The sequence below is a fragment of the Uloborus diversus genome, unplaced genomic scaffold (assembly GCF_026930045.1).
Source record: "Uloborus diversus isolate 005 unplaced genomic scaffold, Udiv.v.3.1 scaffold_111, whole genome shotgun sequence".
Taxonomy (NCBI): Eukaryota; Metazoa; Arthropoda; class Arachnida; order Araneae; family Uloboridae; genus Uloborus; species Uloborus diversus.
The window spans coordinates 146,436-170,074 of NW_026557777.1; the positions used below are offsets into that span (position 1 = coordinate 146,436).

Here is a 23,639-nt window from a genome sequence, read left to right on the forward strand (position 1 = left end):
ATATGTTTGTTTAGCAATATTCAAAGCACAATTTGAAATAATATCTGTAATCTCTAGTTTTACCCATTTAGTAGAATGCACTGTTCTTATGACCTACTAAATATAGTATCCTAGGATTGATTTAAATTCCTTTATCTTGTTGTTTCTAATGTAGATAATGAACTTATGTAATAATAATGCGGTGCCATCGGTACAAAGTCATGTCACCTACTGTTGTTCATGGGTATGAAGCACTGTACCCAATGTTACCCCAATCAATGAGGTAAGATTGACCCAAATTAGGGATTTTTATGAAATACCGTAGAAAACAGAGGTATTCTTTGGACATATCTTTTAAGAGGAAAACTCAGCAGACATATTGGTGATTTTTTGAGATTTCTACTTTGAAAATAAAGATGGGAACAGAGTGAAACTTTAAAAAGGGTCCCAAAGTTTTAACCCGGGAGAACTCGCGGTACTTTTCGTCACACGAACGCTCGCGGGGGGCTCCGTAGGCCCGGAGTGGTTATTTCAGTAAATTAAGTTTGCAAAATAGAAAAAAACTGTGTTTTCAACACTGAATTATAAATTGATAAACAGCCTCTATAATATGTTTTAAAAAGTAAAGTTTAAGAAAGTTTTATGATACATAAATCTAAATCTTCTTCTAAACATTACTGATGATCGCTTTACTGTTCTGTGTCAACTTCTTCTTCATCATCTTCATTAAGGGAGTTGTCATCAGTTGAAACCTCAACCAACAAGGTCTGCAACCTCTTCATTTCATCTTTGTAGCTTAAATAGCGATGCATTTCACAACCTCTTCCTTTACATTCACAATCTGAAATGAAAAACGTGAGCGCTCGCTCCGGGCCTCTGAGGCCCAAACCGGAATTTTCTGGGGAAAAGTGGGAATGTACATTCCTGAAAAGCATGTGGTCAGTATGTAGGTCACCTCGAACGCTGCTACTGTGGACCTCATTCATTTCCGTTTAAGGGGTGATTTTTGGCAGCGTAGTTTTGTAATGACCGGGCCTGAGAGGCCCGATGCGAGTTCTCCCGGATTAAAGGAAAAAAAAAATCATTCAAATAATATTTTTTGTTTAATGGAGACACGAACTCACGACCTAATCATAATTAGCCCGACGTTCTAATCGACTGAGCCAAACGGTCTGCATTTCGGGATGCTATACATAAAAGTAATGCAGAATGATATTTAAATAATAATAATAATAATAAATTCGTTTCTTTGATAAATCAACTAAACTGTGAACTTTCTTTTTGTTTTCAAAGAAAGTGGTGAAAAAAAATCTTTAAAATGATGCCTTGCTTAAGAAGTTTGATGAAGTTTCAAATAAGTTATGGCGAATGGCGTTCTCACAAAAAAGCACCTTTGTGAAATAATATGCACGATGATATGGAGCTTATACGCACACACACGTACAATAAGTATTCAAAATGAAAGATGATTTTTTTTATTTAAATTTTCTCAGTACATAAACAAAGACAGTTATTTGAAACTTTCGATTATACTATTGCATGTTCCATTCCTGAATAGTTGAGATATTGCGTTTGCCAACACATTGCTGTTTATGAATGTCCTCAAAGATATATGAGCATAGCGTATTATTCTTGGGTGCGAAGCAACATATTTCCGTAATTTTACCCACTAATTGTGCGGATTTTAAAACAATCCGCTTTCATCAGAGAGAAACTTTTTTACTTCAGCCACAAAATCTTTCTGTCTTTCAAGCATTAAAAGGTGCGTAGTATCATCAAAAGTTATTATCCGAGCTTTCGGGTTATGTTTGAGGACTGCTTGAAATTTCAGGTCACTAAAGGGAAGAAAAAACAAAATGGCATGAATTATACACTAGTTGGAGCAGTACATATTTCATGATAATAAAGCAAAGAAACACCACTGAAAAGCATCACTCCAAGTTTTGACCCTGTATTTTTTAAAAAGTTTCTTAACTTTTTAAAGTAACTTTATAAACGTGACTAAAAATCAATTTTAAAGTTATAACTCCAGTTTCTTGGTCCCTCACTGATTTATTGGACTAAGTACAATGACCCGGATAAGATATTTACACAAAAAACGCTCAAAGTTGGTCTTACTGCCCACAAAATTTGCTTCATCCCGAAAAAATCAAATAAAAGCATCACTTGAAGTGCATGAACATTTTTTAAAACATAAACTAAACAGCCAAAACTTATGATACAATAGAAATAAGAGTTTGTTTGAAAAACCTTAAATTATAGTCATGAATATAGCATAATTATTTTACATATATAGTAGAGATAAAGTTCTCAAAATATTTTTTATGTTTAACAAACAGCAAATCTGGCTGCGCAGAGTTGATTAGGTCTTGACGAGACACCTTGTGTATGCTTATAAAACTGCTGATCTTTGGTTTAATTTCAAAAAAGGTGAATTACACCTTATTTTGCAGATGGAATACTTTCAAACGACGCTATATTTTATTTGGAGGGAGTGAACCGCAAAATAAGAAATAACTCTGAAATCAGAGAACAACTGAAAGTGTAATGCAAAGGCAAAACGGATGCCACTTACGATATCCTTAATGAGTCTTTACACCTGATGATAAGTATATCGTGATTAGACGAACCTCGGTGAGGCACGGTAAAAGCTCCTTCTTTATATCTGTCGATTAAGAATTGGATGTCCGTTTTCCATTTGAATTTGTTGCCTTCTTTAGTCAAATCATGGGCCACTTTCTCCAGAAAAAGGGTTTGCTGGAAAATAAATTATTTTTAATGATACTCAGGCTGAAACATGTATGTTCATATTGTTTACTTCAAAGTTGTTGATTTATATTTGATGCATCAAGCACAAGAACTGTTTAATGGTGGGAGAAGAACTACGTTGGGGCTATTCCCAGATATTCTCCGCTCTGTCTAAATAGGTGCAGTCCACGCCATGACCCCGTCTAGCTGGGCACCCCTGCCATAAGCAAACAGTAACTCTGTAACATGGTAATTTTTTAGTTGTATATACATTAACACATTAACTACGTCGTCGACAGTCTATATATGGACTCCCTGCGCTAAGCTAATTATTTGAAACAATTTGAAGGAAAACAGTTTCATTGGACTTTTTCATGAATAATACAGCATACAAAACAAATTCTATATATGTTTTTCTAGAAATTTTCCACACTGATATTTTTCAAAGCAAGTTACAACACATAAGGTAGGTTTGGACGCAATTGTTTTGCATTGATAACGCGTTTCTTTTCGAATGTTCAGAGAATGGCAGACGACGACACATTTCCTTACATATACTTATATGTAAAACATATACTTACGTTTGCTCATTTTATGTTTTTATTTACTCCACAGACTACAGCACAAAAAACTCGCGCGCTATCTCGTTTGATCGCGTGCACGCCTGCTTGCATCAAAAAATGTTTTCACAGCAAACGCAGAATGACGCCATCTTGTGTTCTCTTTTTAAACCTTGTCTAAATGTTCGTCTATGCGCGGCAGAACAGCCTGGAAGGCCAATGGAACTCGCTGAAAAAATATAGCAACGTGTTGGCTGGAGGACGAGTTATCTCGTCCCTAGCAGTCAATGTGTTAAAGGGTAAGAGAAAGCAGTTTCTAAAACAGCGAACGCTTGATAAAAAGCAGTTGCCACGACAAAGATTCTTTACCTGGAGATTTCACGGAGTTCTTCCGTAAAATAACTTGGATTTTTATTTCTTCAAAATATTTGGTATTTGATTTCATGTAGGATGAATTTCAGAGATAAATGTTTTCAGCGAGATAAAAAAGAATTACTATGCCGTGACCAGGATTCGAACCTGGGTTATTGCGGCCACAACGCAATGTACTAACCACTATACGATCACGGCTTCTATCAGAAACAATCAGAGTAAAAACTCAAGAAATCTTCCATTTTAACGACCGACTTCCAAATTCCAGAATAAGAATCATTGAAGCATAAAGAAAATTCCGCTAAGGTAAGTACTGTTTTTTGTCCCTAGATGTCACCACTACAAAAATTTCTACCTGTGGAGAATGAAGGAAATTTTACTGTGATGGGCAAAAAAATGCTTTCGTGTATTGCTGCATCTCAAAAACAAAGCGCATTTCGTCAAACGGAGGTCTCTACAACATTTCTGCACATGAGCACGGCGTGAACTCCCCCCCCCCCGCCTCCTGCCCTAAATGAAGGTTTCCAGGATATGCTTCTCTCCTCCTCCTTATATTAAATGACTAGAGCCCCCGAAAACGAAATACATCTGGATGCCGCAGTCTTCAAATTTTGAATGTTTTAAACTTGTTCCATAGATAATGAAAGGATGGAAAATCTTCAACCTTTGTTACCTTACGAATGACTGTAATGAGGAAATGTTAACAAAATGATTTTTAAAATCATTAAAAAAAAAAGCTAGTAACAGCACTACCTATACGTTTCTTGGTAGTCTCAACTTGCGAGAATAAATTTTGAAGCATCACGTACTTTCCTACCTTTTTCATCAACACACATAAGTAATGAGTGAAAATAGAATGAACATAAAATTTTAAGTTGAAACAAAATTTGCTTTTTTGAGCAATCACATTGCTTATTGTTCTCATTTGACTGTTTTGAATTCCAATGGTTTTATTTTTCTCTCGCCTCCCTCTGCAGCACCACTGTCGACCGGCCTCCCGATGCTGCTCCTCTAGCGAAAATCCTCTCCATGTTGCGTCACTTACTTGCCTACACTTGCACATACACCTACACACACATACACCTACACACACATACACCTACACACACAAACACATACACACACGCATATATTCAGACACCTGCACATACACACACAAACACATACACACACACCTACACATGCATACGACTACTCACACATACACATACCCCGCACACAAACACACATGCCTACACACACATACATTTACCCTCCACACACAAACAATACCCCACACACACACTCAAACATACACGCCTACATACACACACACACACACTCGTGACTGCGAAAAACGTAATTTGAATTCAAGATGTCAAAGCTCAAATTATTATTTTTTTTAATTATTATTTTTTATTTTACTTACACCTTTGGTTGCTCCTTTGGAAAGATCGAGAATTTTTCTTTTTGCATCAACTAAAGATAATGAAGGGTCCAAAGATTTCAGGAAGCGATTTTGTGCAAGAAACTGTGGATTCACATTGTCCCTGAAGAAGGTGATTGTGGGATCACTAAACGGTGGATGATCTATCATTACGATTTTTTCAACAACTTCGGGCTAAGAGGAGGAAAAAAGGATCATTAATGGCTGCGTAAACAGGCAAGAGGGAAAACAATGTTAAAATTTGAGCATGTTACTTCTTTAGAAAAAATATTTTTTGTTAGTTTCACATCCAGTTTTTTTGTATTTGTTAACTTTGCATTTGTCTTTGTTAACTTTGCGCCACTTCAATTTCTTCTTTTTTTTCCTATATACTTTGAAACAAATCCCCCAGTACTTTATTTTCCTTTCACGGTTATGAAATAAGTTTTTTACTCTTTCATTTTACAAGAAAAAAATCAACAATACTACATAATGCATTTATTTTCACATTCAATTTGCAATAGCACATATAGCTCATTGTATCTCTCAATTATTCTAAAGTTATGCTATTTGGAAGCTATTTGTGGAGTTGAAATCGCTCTTCTTGCATCACAGTTCTTTGCAATATTATATAATAGAGTCGCCTTCCGCAGCTAAATGGTTCGAGTTTTTTATGCCATTCACCTTTTTACTATATCTCTCTCTGTGTCTATCTCGATACTTAGCTATCTGGGGTATCTGTCTATATTTATCAATATCTACCAAGCTATAAAAATATTATTTCCAGAAAAATATTTTCTATTATCTTATCTATCTAACTACTTATCTTTATCTATCTAACTACTAATCTGAGTATATCAAACTTTAGATTACTTCTATAGTTATCTATTTATCTATATCTATCCATCTATCTACAAGGTGGCGCAAAAATAATGTCATAATTTGAATCGGCTGACTTTTAACTATAAACGAAAAAAATAGAGCTCTGTTGTCATCAAAAGTTTATTTTGATAGTGCAAAATTGGTGACATTACTTGGAAAAAATTATATCGCTCAAATGGCTACCTCCCGAGTTGATGCATGATTGCGCTTGTTTTAAGGCCCTTTATCAATTGTTGCTCACAAAACATCCGGCTCCAAATTGGCAATTTCTTATTCAATGCTAGCTTTCAAGACTTCCAAGGTTCACGGTTTGTTATGGTAAACCCCTTTATTGTTCGAGCACATGGAACACGATGACAGGGATGACGACGACGAAATTCACGTTGCGTTAAAACAAGAGACTTAAAATTATCCAAATAAGCAGTAACAATAAATCCACGTTCTTGAGGTGTGTATCGCTCCATGACTTGTCGGCAACTAATTCACTATGTATCTACATCATAAATATCAAAGCACAGTGTCATTTGGCGCCATCTGAAGAAATAGTGGTCAATTCAAATTATGACATTATTTTTGCGCCACCCTGTATATTTATCCATCTATCTTTGTAACTATCTAATGAATCTATCCATCTAGCTATATTTATCTAACTATATGTGTATGTATAGAAACCTATCCTTCTATCTATATTTATCTGTCAACCTATATTTATCTAACTAGCTATATCTATATTTATATCTACCCGTCTATCGATATTTATATATATATATATATATATATATATATATATATATATATATATATATATATATATATATATATATATATATATATATATATATATATATATATATATATATATATATATTTCTGTCTGTCTCTATTTACTTATCAATCTACATCTATGTATCTATCCGTCTATCTATATTTATCTATCTATCTACATCGATGTAATCTATATTTATCCACTTATCTCTCAGTGAAAATCTTAGACTGTTCCAAATTTGTAACTTCCTATTGCAAAACAGTCAAACCTACTTAAAAGGAAATCAAATAAACATTTAAAATCAATTCGTCTGAACCGTAGTTTGCCTGTCCGAACAACAGTTAAAAAAAGAACGGGGATCGCGATGTATTTTGTCTTAGCAGTAATTCGTTTTTAGCGTGTTTGAATTAACGATGTTTGACTGCATTCAGCCGACGATATGAGGGATAGTTTAATATGGGCAAATTGCGGATCTCTGATCGAATGTGGTTTAGAGGATTAATTGCTGCACTTACATGCTCCAAAGCTATCAAGTACCCAATAGTGCAGGATAAGCTGTGACAAACAAAGGTGACTTTAGACAATCCTTCATCTCGAAGAAACACTTTGACATCTTCGACCATCAAATAAAGATCGCAGTCATCTGAAGATGGGGTCTCTCCATGGTTCCGAAGATCCAAACTGTATACCTATGCAATTTAAGACAAGAAAGAGAAATATGAAAAATGTTTTTTTCTTGTAAAGACTATTTTTAGGAGCTATGCTCGCATTAAAAAGTATGAAGTAAAATAAGCATATGATTTCTTGATTACACCATTCAAAAATTGCGGTTAATCTGCATGCGGTTATTCATATAGAATCAACCATGCAACTTTTTCTCAATTCCTTCAAATGCATTTAACCATCTGATTGAACTGCTTTGAAAAAATTATTTGTTTATTTAAATTTGAAGAAAAAATGTATTGATGATTTTCACTTTGAAATTTTCCACTTGTTCAAAAGAATTATAATGAGAGTTCGTTGATTTTACACATTACTCCAGAGCTGCTAACTTTTGAAAATCTAAATTCGTAGCACAGTTTTGTGGTGGATGGGGGGGGGGGGGGGAGACGCTTTCATAACAAATGTGACAATCGTAATAAATAAGTTACGTTAGTGAAATCTAGAAAGTACCTTCCCCAGACCCTATTTTCAAAACCAAACTGAAAAACTTAAGGATGGGGCGGGGGGGGGGGGGGGAATCATTATCGAGATTTTTTTTAGTTGATTTTAGTATTAGGATGTTTCTAAGTTTTGTGACAATTTTTAAATAACGTGTTTTCCACATGACGTCAATTTGGAGTTTGTTCATTTTTGTGTACGTTCCGAATTTGATCGTTCCAAATAAGTTCCTTTTGTAACACATATGAACGGGAAAAAAAAAGTGCCCTATCATCAAAATGGGCCAAGGCAAATTGGAAGGAATGAATCCCTGGAACTGGCTATTTTTTTTTTTTTCGCATGATTAAAAAAAAAAAAATGTGTGGCATTGTTTCTTTTACTTTGTCTTTTTAGAAAAGAAAACCTGCTCATGGAGGGGGGAACTGAAATTCTAAAAACGTTCTGACAAGCAGAGCTGAAATTGTTTGGTGTGTGTGTGGGGGGGGGAGGTATATAATCGTTGGAATGGTTACTTTCGGGATTTCACGATAAATTTACACTAGGACAAGTTCCAGCTAATTTTGAAAAAAATATTTAATTTTTAATTGTTATATCATTTAGTATGATAAATTCTTTTTGTTTACTTTTAAGCAAAAATTTGGAACATTAGTTAGCACAAAAGCATCATTAACTAAGTGATTACTAATGTGGACAATATCTGTATTGATGGAAATTTTTTTAGGGTTATTAAAAAAGGGGAAATCGTAATTTTTGGACTTGTTTTCGTAGCGTCGTAGTTCAAGGCTGTAGTTCGTAGTTACTACGATTTTTTCGTAGCATTTGGCAGCTCTACAGTCCACAGATTCAAGCAATGATCGTAGTGCTGCCATCTAGGGACAAAGTAATGTTGTACTTCTGCAGAGGATTCTAGTTACGCTCCAATTGTCTTATTTTTTCCTTAAAAATTCGGGAAGAAATTGTTAAAAAGTAACACTTCTTGAGTTTTTGTTCTGATGGCTTATTTACGAAGCCGTGATCGTATAGTGGTTAGTACATTGCGTTGTGGCCGCAATAACCCAGGTTCGAATCCTGGTCACGGCAGTAGTATTTTTTAAAATTTTATGTTTTATTAAATTTTTATTAAATACAATGCATTAAATTAAAAAGTAAGAACTCAAAAGGTTGTTAATAATTCTCTTTTCGCAATAACACATATTTTAACATGCATAATTTATTTTGAATATTGTTTTTACCGTCTGAGGATGGTTGAGAAATTCGAAAAGAAGATTTATCGAGGAAAAAATAAAAAAGGAAAGTACTTTTGTTAATTAGAGATGTTAAATATGTGAGAGGATCTAACTAAAGCAGAGTTTTCTCTTCGTAAAATAAATTGTTACCTAACGGCTTTTAAACTTAGAGCAATAACATGTAATAGCAAAGAAAAAATATTTTTTAACGACAGGAAGGAAGTTCTTTGTCGATTGACAGATTACTTAATTGAGTTGTTGAATGGGAATACACAGGGTGATGTTGCACTCAACACGTTTTCTCGCTCAAACTATGAAAACGTTCCATGGACGTCCTTTATAGAAATTAAAAAAGGGAACAACAAATTTAAAAAAAGAAAAAAAAAAAAAAACATCTCCATACGTCTAGCTTCCATCCAGTTCAAACTCATAAAAACTGAAGCATTTATGAATATTCAAGAAATCTACCTAATTTTTAAGTTCAAATGGAACCATAAAGTTATATACCTGAGGACTGGAGGAGGATTATTATCTGCCTAGTGCGTAAAAAAAAAAAAAAAAAAGGCGTCGTGGAATGTTCTAACTCAGGGGCGGATACAGAAAACAATTGGGGGGGGGGGGGTTATGATGAAGATTTCCCCCCTTCATGCATGAATCTACGGTTTTGAGTGCGAAAAATTTCTTAAACTGCTTTGGGGTCAATAAAAAGCACCAATTTGGCCAGAAATAAGGCATTGAATTGGAGATAAACGTTGCAAATTTAAATTCATAAAACAATGAAACGAAGTAATAGTTCAAAGATTTACTTTCAAAAATAATTAACGAATTGAAAAGATATTCTAATCGTTATCATTTTACGCATAAAAAGTTTGAACGCAATGTGGACGGATACTGTTGTTAACACTTTAGGGGGGATATGACCCCCATGACAGTTCCCTTGTATCCGCCACTGTTCGAACTGACTGTTTTCACAAATGGCTCCAGACAGGTTAATGCACTGGTTAGCCATGTCTTTCATTTTGCTCTTCCAAGAGATTACAAAGGATTCTATTATTAACACTTTTTATTAAATCTTTGCAGATTTTGGCATTGGCTGATGATATTACTCAAGAATTGTTCAAGAAGGCTTTCCCTAGAACCTGAAGCGACTACCACTGCACCTTACCATTAACTAGAATGAAATCAAATATAGTATTTCATATAAAGACTTTCTAATAACGAAAATTTTGCAATAGGAGGAGATGACAGATTTGAAACTCTCTATGGCTGAAATATTTGAGCTTTGAAATAAGAACACTTTTTGATATGACACCAAAAAGTCACTACAGAGTCACAACTAGTAACAAACTTTTCTTTTTCTTTTGGACCACAAGTATTCAAAATCTAATTTCATTTGCAGAAAGACCATACTACTTATGTACAAGACTTTGGATTGTCTTCGAACGAAGAACACGGTTCCAATTATAGTTCAATTAACTTGATTAAATGAAAAAAATACTTCGATTGTACAGAAGAATTATAAAGAGTGTGTTAATTTTACCCTAGTCCACTAAATCAGGCAATTTTCATAGTGGTGCCATCTACGGACGAAGCTATGTACTTCTCGAAGGTTTCGGTTCTGCTCCAATAGTCCTCATTTTTTCCTCAAATTTGGAAAAGAGGTCGCTGAAATGTAACATTCCTTTCATTTGCATCCTCATTGTTTCCTATCGAAGCCGTGATCGTATAGTGGTTAGTACATTGCGTTGTGGCCGCAATAACCCAGGTTCGAATCCTGGTCACGGCAAATGCTTTTAGTGAACTTTCTTTGTTTTTAAAAAGTTCCATTTATTACAGTGTATAAAATTGAATAAATATTTCAAGAGTAATGTTAAATTTTTCAGCCTCAATCACTGTTGTTTAACATCCAAAGTGCATTGAAATATGCACTGAACTTATTGAGGAAATTTGAATAGGCTTGGTTTTTCTATCTAAAGAAGGTATTGTTTGTTTTATGTGTGATCAGTAAACATCGAAGCAATAACAGAAGTTTCGGAAGGAAACTTTAGAGTAACCAATAAAGGCTTAATGTACGACAGTCACCATTAGTGAACAGGGAGAGTTCTCCAACCAGTCGGCTTTGAACCCGCGATCTTGCAGCCTCTAGCACGGCACTTTTTATTCGGAAAGAGGGAAATTACTGATAGAATCATTGAGAGATTTTAACTTGCTTGAAGATATGATAAAACATGTGTCGATTAGTTTAAGCGAAAGTAAACCACGAGTCGAAATTCAGAATAACTTGACCGAACTTACTGCTTTCCCAAATGGACCCACATAGGGTGATTCTCTCCTTCATCTTATGTTTAGCCATATCCATCATGTTATCCATTAACATATTATGAAAGTGAATCTATTTTAACACTAAAGAAACAGTTTTTAATAAATTTCTACAGATTAATGCATTGCTGATGATATTGCTTTTCTTGCTTGAACCAGGGGTGCCCACCCAGAGGGGTTTGTCATGGCGCAGATTGCGCCATTGAAACTTTTAGGGGAGGGGGTTATTTCGAGAGGTATTTTTCTCGTTTGCGGGGGGGGGGACTCTTGGTTTTCGGGATCTTCACGATATTTAGGATAGTGCGCCTTTGCTCTTGGGGGGGGGGGGGGCTCCCCTGCTTGGAACTCAAGGAATGTTTGAAACAGGCATTCCCTTCGCTGGGAAATGAAATAGATTCAGTGCAACGCGTCTTAAACCAGAACGAAATCTTATATGAAAAGGTTCTAATGAAGAAAATTTAGCAAATAGAAGGGGATTAAGGGTTTGAAATTGTGAATAGCTGAAATATTTGGGGTTTAAGGAACCCACATTGATTAAGGCACCAAAATTTTGTAAAAAAGTCAAGACAATTAAAAAACTTCTTTTTTGACAGCAAAAACATTAGAAATCTTGTTCTATTAGCAGAAAGATCAAACTCGTGTACCAGGCTTAGACTAGACTCCCTCTCACTTATGTTACAGAAACATGGGCAATAACTGGGCAGCATTGAGAGACATTTTCTGTACTCGAAAGAAGAATGTTGCTTCAAAATTTAAATCACTTAACTTTATTAAATAAAAAATACTTTGATTGTAACTGAAGAGTTATAGTTCATAGGAGTACAGTCGACGCCCGCTACAACGCGTTCCGACTTACGCGAAATGGCTATAACGCGATTTTTTCACCAGTAAAGAATTTTAGACCTAACGCGAATTCCTCGCCCGCAACATGAAAATTTTCGAAAGGGAATCGCGGTATGTAAGTATCGACCTCCATATTGGCTACTAAAAAATGTATTTTTGGTGAATGCACCTTCATCCTTTTAGCATCACTGGCAGCGGAAGTTCCCACACCGTACTAGTCTGAACATCGCTTACACAAATTTCTACTCCTCATTTTCCATTTATTTTTTCAGTCTTATTATAAAAGTTAATGAAATATAGTGACACCTATGAGTTCTGTTTCATCTAAAGTTTGAGAATATAGAAAGAAAAAGAAAAAAAAAATCCGACAATTAAAGAAAACTAAGGATTTTATTTGCTTGAGCAACTTTAAAATGCGTCGAAGATAGCACGACAATTAGGTATGAGTGAATCTTCTATATATATACAATTAAATATAAAAAAAAGGAAATCCGTAACGCGTAGTATCAAGCAAAATGCAAAAATTATAAAAATGGAAGCTGTGCTCTTGTATTGTGAATTTAAGAAACCAGAAAGAGGTGTGTTGCCACAGATGGAAACGTTATAAAAGAACAAGTGATGCAACTCTATTGTGTGTTAAACACTGTATAAGAATAACGTTTTGATCACACAGCATAAATCAACATCATATTCACTTTTTTTAATAAACAAATATCATTACTGGATCTACTATACATTGCAAGTATAGTGCATTTGTTTTTCTTATACATACTTTACGTACCGTGCTGGTTTGATTTAATTTCCCATTGATCATTGAGTTTGTGCATCGTAGCAGTATTTTTTGCGGAATAAAACGATTTTTTTTAATACAAATAAAATTCAGTTTTTTATTCAAGAAACAGTAATGTATAGTTAAGAAATGGTTTTTAACAGTTTGAGGTGGTGTTTACAAGTGTTTAAAATAATTGGGTATGTTTATAATAGTTTTTACACATACCCTTTTCTACAACGCGAAATTTCAACTTACGCGAGGGGTCTTGGATAGATTACCAGAGTCCACCAAATAAGGCAATTTTTGTAGTGGTGCCATCTATCGATGAAGTAATGTACTTCGTTAAAGTTCTGGTTATGCTCCAATACTCTTCTTTTTTTCCTGAAATTAGGAAAGAGGCCACTAAAATGTAACACTTCTTCAGTTTTCACTCAGATAGATTCTTTTCGAAGCCGTGATCTTATAGTGGTTAGTACATTGCGTTGTGGCCGCAATAACCCAGGTTCGAATCCTGGTCACGGCAACTTTTTTTAATGGACTTTCTTCATTAAAAAAAAATCCATTTAGTACGATGTATAAAGCTGAATAGTAAGCAAATGAAATTATTGAACCTCAATAACTTAGGTTTAAAGTTTGAAGTCGATTAAGATTTGGATTGAACTGACTAAAGAAATCTGAATAGGCTTTTTTTTGGGGGCAATCGAACCCAATTCATTGTGACTATTTGAGGACGAGTCAAAGGCAAAAAGAAAAACACATGTATGTTCCAATCTCGGAAAAAATTTCGACAACTGTTAAAACATCTTTTTATCTTGAATTCTGAGCATTCGTACCAGTTTTCTTGAATTTGTAGTTGCTAAATTAGATTCCGATAACAGTTTTATACGGTTACGACTGCGATTGCTTGAAAATCGAATAAAAATTACGGTCGATTATGATGCGGAAGTCTCAGTTACTTCATACCTTATCCATGCACTACATACAATCAAAGAACCTGAAATTATTTTATCGTAGACCCTCGTTTTACTCAGTTTAAACGCGGTTTCAAATTTGACCCCCTTATTTTATTTTACGAAGATGAGTTCTGTTTTTACGCGGATGCGGCAATGTAAACAGATAAAATTTTCCCCTCTTTCAAAATAGAAACTCCTAAAGATTGCGGGTTATACACAATAAATTGCATTTGACGTGCTAAAAGTCGAGCCTGGGCCACTGGAGACATTTCATGCGATTGTTTTAGAGTTCTTTCCAGAAGTAAAGTCATTGAACTCACACAGTAGAATTCATTGGAAAAAGAGCTTTTAGGAGTGACAAAGGAGGACAAAACCAACGAGGATACCGATATCAATGACACACAACCAAAAACGTGAATATTTTGAGCCATTCCTAGACAATAGCAAATGACCTTTCTGATTTGTTAGCGAAGGAAGATTCTATCATAAAAATAACGCAAGTGATCATGGATTCGTTCAAATGCTCAGCAAAGAACTACAAAGTAAAAATTCTTATTGACTGCCCAGCTCCTCTTTATAAACAGAACAATTAATTTATGTTTTCTTTATGCATGTTGAGCATAAAAGTCGATATAAGTACATATTAAACTAATTATACAACTAGTCACCACTAGCAACCAAGCAAATAGGAGAAATACTATTAAAGTATCAAAAGAGGTTTGTTTTCAATTAATAAATCCTTATTTTTACTATTTTCACAAAAATGCATGAGTTCTTTTGCGCTATGCATAAATTTTTAAAAAATTAGGGGCCCCAGATCCAGGCCTAGCTTAGCCTGTGCGATAATCAGGCCCTGGAAGTTAAAGAGAAAATTGTTTTTCCGTTGTCTGAACTTTTCGAGCTGCAAAGAAGTGCTGAACTAAGATCCTGCAATTGTATTTGCTTCCACCTATCAAAACATTGAGAATTAACATGTCACTTTTATTTTCGATGAATCATCGATAACATGTTATCTTTTGCTGAATTGTTCTTTATCCAGGTACAAGTACAGTGATGATGCTACGATATCAAAAGAAAGGCAGTGATAAAAGTTTTTTCTCATGCAATTCTCATCCAAATATTGTTCGTGGCATTGTAACCAATTTCGAAGTAGATCAATCAGTTGACAACGGTATCTCTTGAGAGATTTTACTGATATCTAAACCTTCAGATAAATATATTTAAAAGTAAAATTTTATCACTGTTGGAAATAATTGAGTCAATTTTAAATGATACTTGAAGTTATTTCATTCTTAAAATTTAAATCAATTAGTTATCAAAAGTTAATAATTTTGCAATCAGATCTTTCCATTGTTTGCTTTGCTCTGTGTCTTTTTGAGTCCTAAAGTTGGGCAAAGTAGATTTCTAGTTTTGTTTTTGATGTAGAGTTGCCTTCATGAAGGATACTAAAGGGTACATCCCTAATTTTCCATATTTTGAGGGAAAAAGAGACAGGGTTCCTAATTTACTTTCACTCAGTCAAATTCACTTCACTCATTTGGGATCAGCCTCTACTTCACCTAGTATGATGAATAAAGCAGCTTGTTGCCACCTGGCTCAAGGGTAAATCTATATTTCCGTCATTGGATGTATTTAATATTTTGTGGACTGCATTGATTATAACAAACAAATAATTTCTTTGTAACAAAGTTAGGCATTAAATGATAAGAAATGGGATACGCTTGTATCCTTATTACAAATTGAGATTGGGGCGAACCCTTTGGCTCCTTTTGCTGACGTTGGTAAGGCGAAAATTTGCAGTCATTGAAAGAAAAACTTCAACAGCTAAAGTTAGATTAGAATATTATGCTGTGCTGTGGAATGAGAAACGGAGGAACCTGGATGAAAATTAACAATTTATTAACAATAAAAGTTAGGCATTTGATGATAAAAGAATAGGAAACGTTTGTATCTTTGTATAGTCTTTTATCAATGTATAATCATCGATATTTCTTCGTTTGACGCTTGCTGCTTGAGGTTTAGATGCTGCCTGCTATGATGTTTTTCTACTTTTTTATGAATCAGACTAAAAAAAATATCAGAGTTTAGTGCTGCCATCTAATGACAGTGATATAAACAAAAATTGTTTTGAATCTTTTCCTTGTTTTTATGCTTCAATAACGATAGGAAACTATTTTGCTAAAAAAACAGTAAATGTGTCATTAAAAGTAGAACAATTTCATTTGTGGATTTTACTTTCTTGTTCATACACATGGCCGTGATCGTATAGTGGTCAGTACATTGCGTTGTGGCCGCAATAACCCAGGTTCGAATCCTGGTCACGGCATTTTTTTTAATTGTCTCTCTCAGAGTTTTACGAGATTGGGAAGCAGCATGAAGAGTGAAACTTTTAAGCAAGGCAAACTTTTCCTCTTTTAAATATTTATTTTACAAACTGAAACGCCAAGAAACACTCGACATTATTCACTAATCAGTCTTTTACTGTAGATGATTAGAAAAAGTAAATGTTATATGATTTTTTTTTTAATGAAGTTCGTTACGCAGGGGTGCTCACCTACGGGCGTCATGGCGCAGACTGTGCCATTGAAACTTTTAGAGGAGGAGAGGTGTTTTGATGGGTATTTTTCACTTTTTTTTGACTGGGGACTATTGCTTTTGGGGTGGTCTCAGCGATACTTAGGGGGGGGGGTGCCCTTGCCCTTAGGGGAGTGGGTACCCCTGCGTTACGTTTGCATAGTTTATAGTAATTCAAATACCACTTTTTAAGCCCTAAGAGCAACTGCTATTTGAATTTGACAGCATTCTTAAATGTATGTTTTACTTTTGAAAGATGGCTTAAACTTCAGCTTTTATTTTCGTTTGAATTAGTACAAATCCGTTGCAAAAATACTTCAAATATGCTTAAACTTGACAAATTGTTATTAAGATTGTCACAGAAGACGAATAAAGATGCATTGATAGATATTACGGAATCCGAACTTTAGACACAGAGTGGTTCGAAAGTGGACGGACCCCGAATTGATCTCCAATATTATGTCAGTTATAATGGAATGTTTGTCATACACTCTTATCTTGGAGTCTTAAAAGTCATAAACATGGGTAGAGCACCATCCATGTCGTAGCAAAGCTGAATTCTGCGCGCATTGACTAGCAGATGTTTTGCGAAATGTAGGAGGTTTGGAGATGTTTTGCCACAAATCGTCTGCGAGATCAACGCACACAAATTAGTTGTGTTACTACAAGGTTACTAAATGGTCTGCGTTACCCATGTTTAAGGCTTTAAAGACTTCAAGGTAAATGTTTGTCGCAAACATTCATCCATAACTAACATTATGTTGAAAATAAAAGGGGAGTACTTCCCCTTCCGGACCACTCTGTACCTTAACTTTGCCAACGAATACTGATATAGTTTTGTTACTAAAAGTTTTTATCCCCTCCAGTTACTATAGTTACCAAAACAATAAAAAAATTTTTACGGTTTTGGTGTACAGGTTTGATATCTTAAAACACAAACAACGGTTTCATTGAATGAAGTTTCCTAGCAGGAATTTTTAATGATAAATACTGTTTACTGTGTACCAGCTTTGCACACATATGATTGAATTTTTTCAGTTAAAGAATACATTGTAGTAAAATTTACTACACCACTTGAAATGTGTAGAAGTTCTACAACTTTCTTAATGCTTCTTGACTTGCCATAAAATCATAGTTGTTTTTTCAAAAAGAATAATTTAAGCACGTCTATCTGACGGTATCAATTGTATTGGTCCCTTTATGGTATGGAATTTGTTTTTAAATTCTATTATCGGCTGATTTTACATCGCCAAAAACCATGCAAACTCGATCAGATTCTTAAATTAATTACTTTGGGCCTGATTGTACAGTCAAAGAGACACATTTTGGCTTTCGTTGTGCTGGTTGCACGAAATTAAAAGTATACTGCGTGTAGCACATGGATTTGTTGGACTTCAAATCAAGCGAAATACATTGGTAGGTTCGTCATTTAGTGTTTAATAGTTTTGAAAAGTTTGAAAGATAATGCCCATTGAATGACAATCATTCTATCGATGGATTCTGTCTTTAAATAAGTTTGGTAGACGACTTATTGCTAATACATAGGGGCGTAAGAATAGGAGAGCTCATTTACATATTTCGTGATTTTAAAGCTTCTGCCATTCCTAATGTTCAGTTAAGTGCTATTACTTAGCTGATAAATCGTTACTATCCTTTCTCTGAAAAAAATTTAAAATTTATCTCTTTTTTATTATTTTCAAATTCTTCCCATGCGTTCAAATGGTATTAGTTAGTTTAGCTCAATTGTTAATAGTCATTAAGCAGACCATTTAGTTAGCAGCAGCGTTAATACTGGACAGGAGAGATGCTCTTTGAATAAATTAAAAATTCACTAAAATTACGCATTATATATATATATAACAATGCCCCATTGTTAAAAAGTGTTATTCTGAAATTTCAGTGCAGACACATTCATGAGTTATCTAGTTCTATAAAGACGCATGGTGAATTACATGCTATATAACAGACAGCCCGCTTACCTCATCCAGAAACTGCAGTTTAGTTCTAGTTGGAACTCATTAGTCTGCAATAGTGAATAATCGCACAGGAGGCAGATGTCATTGAATTAAAGCTGAGAGCGTCAACAAACTGGTAGATAAAGTAACTTACTGCAAAATATGGTGGATTGTTTGCAACTATTTTCTTTTTGCATGTCACTTTTCTTTTTTGTCACATTTCTGGAATTAAAGGTTACAGCACGGAAAATAACAGTCAAAATGCGTCTGTCTTAAGAAAGCAAGTTTCAATATGTCTCAATATTTTACTGGGGCCGCAATAGATGCGTTTAGGTTAAATGAAAATATCATCAAATAAATAAAACGTTGAAGTATTTCACAAGTGATTCATGTAAGAAGACAATACAAAACTGTTTGCAATACTTTCTTCTTTGCTTGATGCTCAAATGCAATTTTTTCGAGGCGTTGGTATAGTTTTTGTTGTTTTTTGTATTTTATAATTTTAATTCTGCGAAATGAAATGGATCTCCAGGATTTAGTGCTGCCATCTAGTGATTTTACACTTAAAACAGTGGAATTTGATTTCTTTCTCAATTTTTATGCTTCAATGTTGATAGGCTTTTTTCCTTAAAAAACGAAAACGTGTCAGAAAGTAGGAAAGATTTCGTTTCAGATTTTTACTTGCTTGTTCTTGTACGCAGCCGTGATCGTATAGTGGTTAGTACATTGCGTTGTGGCCGCAATAACCCAGGTTCGAATCCTGGTCACGGCAAACTTTTAATTCAAAAGACACAGAACAAAAATATTTTATTTCCAATGTAGGTGCAGTCTGCCCTAGTATCCGTTTTACTAGCTTAGAAACTTTTCATTCGTGAAGCAATCATTTCTTCAGAAGAATATTTTGTTATTAAAAGGAGAAATTGACCTCCGCATATAAACTAGCACTTGAACCTTCTTATAAACTGAGAACTTGATGGGTTTTAATTTAGTATTTAACAAGTTTAGAAACTGTTAAAAGATAACTCCTAACGGTATTTTTTCCATCGAGTGTGATCTGTTATTCCGTGCATTTGGCAGACGATTTTTTACTAAAATATATATACGTAATAAAGGAACGCTCATGTGTATGCTTCGTCATTTTAACGCTTCTGTCCTTTTTAAAGTTAATTTAATTGATTAATAGTTATTGTTTTGTCTTTAATAAAAATGTAAATTAAATTTCTTCCATTTTTATTGATATCAAATTCTTGCAAATCATTAAAATTGTGTGGGTTTATTTTGCATAGTTGTCGGCTGTCGTTTAATTAGCGTTTTCATTTGCAGCATTGTTAGCAAGGAACACGAGAAGAGCTAAAAATTGATGCTCTACTGCTACTATAGTTCAGTGCTTTAAATTGTGATTTATAAATTTTTGTACACGTATATAGAGGGTTATTCATGTTTTATCTAGTTCTCTACCTTGAATTTCATTCTCTAATTTCGTTTTCTTTGCCACGCTTCTTGAATATGAGAGCGAAAAATAAAATTTTAAACACTTTTTCTTACAGCAGCATTTTTTTACATGTCGTAGTCATGGCGGCGATATATGCATTTAGGTTTGGTTTATAAAATTAAAAAATCAAAAAAGCGTTACACATCAATGTATTTCAAATAAGTGATTGACGCAAGATAGACAGAGCAGAACTATTCTCTTTATTCTCTTGGACGCTTGGTCAAGCATCAAAGAAAACCATCTCTTTTTACCCGACTGCGCGTGCGCGACGCGAAGGAGGGTGATGTGTTTATGAGTCTATGTATGGTATGTATGTTTGTTCCTATGTGGCGTTGTAGAGGCAAAACGCCTTGCAAATTTCGATGATTCTTACGTCAATCGATTTGTCTTAACTTTGAGAAAGTCACTAAACACATGACAAGAAATCAAAATTCACCATATCAACAACCAGTCGCGATATTGTCAGTTCGGAATCGTCTTGCGACACAGCGTGCGACAAATGCAGATAGCGTTTTCACTGCGACCGAATTTTTTATTTACTAAGTCTACTAATTCAATTTTCATCTCTAACATGTTGCATTTGTTTTTACCGTGATTCAGGGGACTGAGTTTCGCGACATGTACTTTCTGGACGGGCTTTTTTAGTTTTGCGAGAAAGATTTGATTGACGACGTTTCCGAGATCGCGTCATCATGAGTTAACAGGCTATTTATATAGCCGTGGTTAACTTATGTTCGCGCATTTTCTCTAAAGTTCAAGCTTTTGTAGCTTTAAGTCGAGTTAGGTTCCTGGAGTGACTAATAATCAGTAGTTTAGACCATCGCAAATTATTTAATAATTCTCACGAAAAAAAAAAAAAACTCTCTCAATGAAATAACAAGATTGCGAAATTTACCGTCTTATAATCGTAATAAATAAGTCAATGAAAATTAACTAAAAAGTGTAAAATAAATAATAATTTTTAAATTAAAAAAAAAAAAACCTCCGACTGCGTAAAAACCAAAAAAAAAAAAAAAAAAGAAGCTAAAATTGAAAAAAAGAAGTAAGAACAGTAGTTTAGAATGTTATTAAGTACTACTGAATAACTACACCACTGAAATAGTTTTATAATCGATACACCAGGGCCGTCGACAGGATTTATGGGCCCCTATGCAATTTTCTTACAGGCCCCTAATTTTTTACTTTAACCTTTAACCTAATCTTCGTAGTCTTCGCTTTCACATAAATATCATAAATATTGTCAGTGGATCTAATAAAAAGATTTTTTTTTTCTGAAAGATTTTCTCAATTGATATCTTCTCTTCTTGATTCCTCCTAATCCAAACTGTAACATTTTTTAAAAGAGACTCATGTATTCCCGGTCGGAGATAGACTTAACGAAACTTAAAGTTATTTCAGGTATGGGGCCCCCTTCTTGTAGCTGGGATAACTTTATGTCAACAGCAGAACAGACTAGTTTTTAAGTCCCTTCCTTTTCCGCCCGCCACTATGTGTCTTTTCGTACATCTGTGTCCGCGCGCGTGAATAAAAATGTGTTTTTCCGCACTGTCTTTTTTTAAATACCTTTGGAGAAGGAGGAGTATTAAAAGACTGATGCAAGAACCTCCTTTGAGTTGAAAGTAGAATAATTCCAATTTTAGGGCGTCCGGGATTTAAAAAACACATTAAAAATTTTTGCAGTTTGAGATCTTATACAGGGTAGTTGGAAATATAAAAAACATTAGGGGAAAAAAGGAAAACCAAAAAATTTTTATGATTATACTCTTTTGCAAAGCAAGACAATACACAATAAAAATTGCTCTTGATTCGACAAATCGCTGATATTAATCGACAGAGAGGAAGAGCGAGGGAGGAGAAACGATGACGCATCGTCACTTTCTCACATCGACTTTCGCTATATAGTTAGTTTTTGATCAACCCTTCAACCCACTGACAAACACAACACTGAATTTACTGAAAATTGATCAAGATTAAAAAATGCATAAAATACTTTAAAAGAAATAGTGGAAATATTTGGAAAATAGGTTATGAGAAAATAACGCCCTGACATTCGAACAGTTCATATTTTATACACTTGATAAGAAATAAAATTAAAGCACTTTTCAAGGAGTTTCAGAAACTGTTTAAATTATTTTGAAGGTCTCTAGAACAATTCAAATTATTCAAAGCACATCATTTGTACTTTCCAATCTATGATATGTTAATACTTGATTGTATAGTTTTACATAACTGTTCTAACTTAGTAAGAAACACCTATTATTCTGCTATAATTGTATTTTGTAACAACAAGTAATGCAGAAAACGAAAAAGAATGGATAATAATAACAAAAGAGCTTTCAAAATACGGAATTCATGGTTAAATAAATAGCAAGATTAGAACATGCGAGTCACAAAATTACATCTCAATCAAACAATATGTTACAGAAACGAGATAACCACGCTTTTTACATTTTTGATGCAGAATGTAGCAAAGAGCTGAATTTGGCCCACTTTTGTATCCCCCCCCCCCCCCCCCCATCCTCTTCGTATTTGAAGAAGTGTAAAATTTCCAAAATGTTCAAGGTTTTCAAGCACATGAAAATGAAATATATTTTTTAAAGTACAACTTTTAATTTTTAGGATCGAATCATGCAATTTTTCGAGATTTGGGTGCCCGAAAGAAGCGAGGATCAAAGCTGTAGCTTCTTTAGTTTTTGGGTAAATCCAGCACTGATTCTAATTAATACAGTGACATAACGTGCCCCTTTTAGACATGTAAGGACGTTCTACACACTTTGATAAGGAATACTTCTTTTAAAATGTTCCCCATTGGGCAACCGTTTTTACTCTAGAAACAACACTAGAGTTAGTTTGAGTTTGTATCACTGAACTTAAAACTCAAATCAATGCACATTTTTAAAATCATTTCTTGGAACTGCTCCATTTGCTTACGTTTTGAGTTCCGAACGCTGAAAATACAAGCGCTTATTTTTAGTCTTTTATTTTTTTGTCCCATATCCATTTCCCTAAAGTTCTGCTCAACTTTAAAAAAGACACGAATTTTTTTTAGACTTAGAATTCAAGCCAAAAAAAAAAAAAAAAAATCTAATTCCTTTTTGGTTGGTAGCGTCGATAGGAGGTTATGGAAGTAAGGACAAATAGAATTTCTCACTTCAAACTTGATCACTTTCACTGAATTCACTTCTATTGAGAACTCGTAATCTTAACTCTAGGGTAAAGAGTTAATTCAAAAAAAGTAAAAAAAAAAAGGAGGGTGGAGGGATTTTTTTTTCTTTTAAATCTCTCATCGGCCCCTATGAAATGCATAGACTTGCCCCCCCCCCCATCCCCCTCTCGACGGCCCCGTGATACACACAAAAGACAAATCATAAATTCAAAAGCAGAATAGAAGGATCAACAGTCGGGGTTAATTCAAACTTTACGGGGTTCCTTAATTGATGGGTCCCAGCTGTTGATCCTTCTATTCTGATTTCGAGTCACAACTGAATACAACTGTATTTATGTCGAGGACTGCATACTAAGTGCCTTGCCTCCATTAATTTTTATACCGATAGATGGCAGCAGCATCAACGGATCGAACAGTTAATGAGAACTTAGAACTAGTCCAGGAGCTTATAGCTACCTGGTGCTAG

At 34.4% G+C, this 23,639-nt stretch overlaps 1 protein-coding gene and 6 non-coding genes across 9 annotated transcripts in view; 5 read left to right on the forward strand and 2 right to left on the reverse strand.

Moving 5' to 3' along the window:
* Positions 1-1,451: 1,451 nt before the first annotated feature.
* Positions 1,452-23,639, reverse strand: part of LOC129232233 (protein ABHD11-like) — a 69,162-nt gene continuing 46,974 nt past the window's right edge. For 2 of the 3 annotated variants that reach the window (XM_054866448.1, XM_054866447.1), the window contains exons 3-6: positions 7,228-7,401; positions 5,068-5,259; positions 2,555-2,736; positions 1,452-1,814 (exon numbers count right to left, since the gene is read on the reverse strand). In XM_054866448.1, the coding sequence (XP_054722423.1) occupies positions 1,664-1,814; positions 2,555-2,736; positions 5,068-5,259; positions 7,228-7,401 (699 nt within the window). In that variant the 3' untranslated portion in view covers positions 1,452-1,663. Of the gene's footprint in view, positions 1,815-2,554; positions 2,737-5,067; positions 5,260-7,227; positions 7,402-13,288; positions 13,403-23,639 lie in introns of those variants that run through there. The other variant, XM_054866449.1, reaches the window with a different exon arrangement.
* Trnah-gug (transfer RNA histidin (anticodon GUG)) lies at positions 3,786-3,857 on the reverse strand. The gene has a single exon. It is a non-coding gene; the product is annotated as a tRNA-His (tRNA).
* Trnah-gug (transfer RNA histidin (anticodon GUG)) lies at positions 8,882-8,953 on the forward strand. The gene has a single exon. It is a non-coding gene; the product is annotated as a tRNA-His (tRNA).
* Positions 10,814-10,885, forward strand: Trnah-gug (transfer RNA histidin (anticodon GUG)). The gene has a single exon. It is a non-coding gene; the product is annotated as a tRNA-His (tRNA).
* Positions 13,485-13,556, forward strand: Trnah-gug (transfer RNA histidin (anticodon GUG)). Its single transcript has one exon. It is a non-coding gene; the product is annotated as a tRNA-His (tRNA).
* On the forward strand, positions 16,241-16,312 carry Trnah-gug (transfer RNA histidin (anticodon GUG)). Its single transcript has one exon. It is a non-coding gene; the product is annotated as a tRNA-His (tRNA).
* On the forward strand, positions 19,216-19,287 carry Trnah-gug (transfer RNA histidin (anticodon GUG)). The gene has a single exon. It is a non-coding gene; the product is annotated as a tRNA-His (tRNA).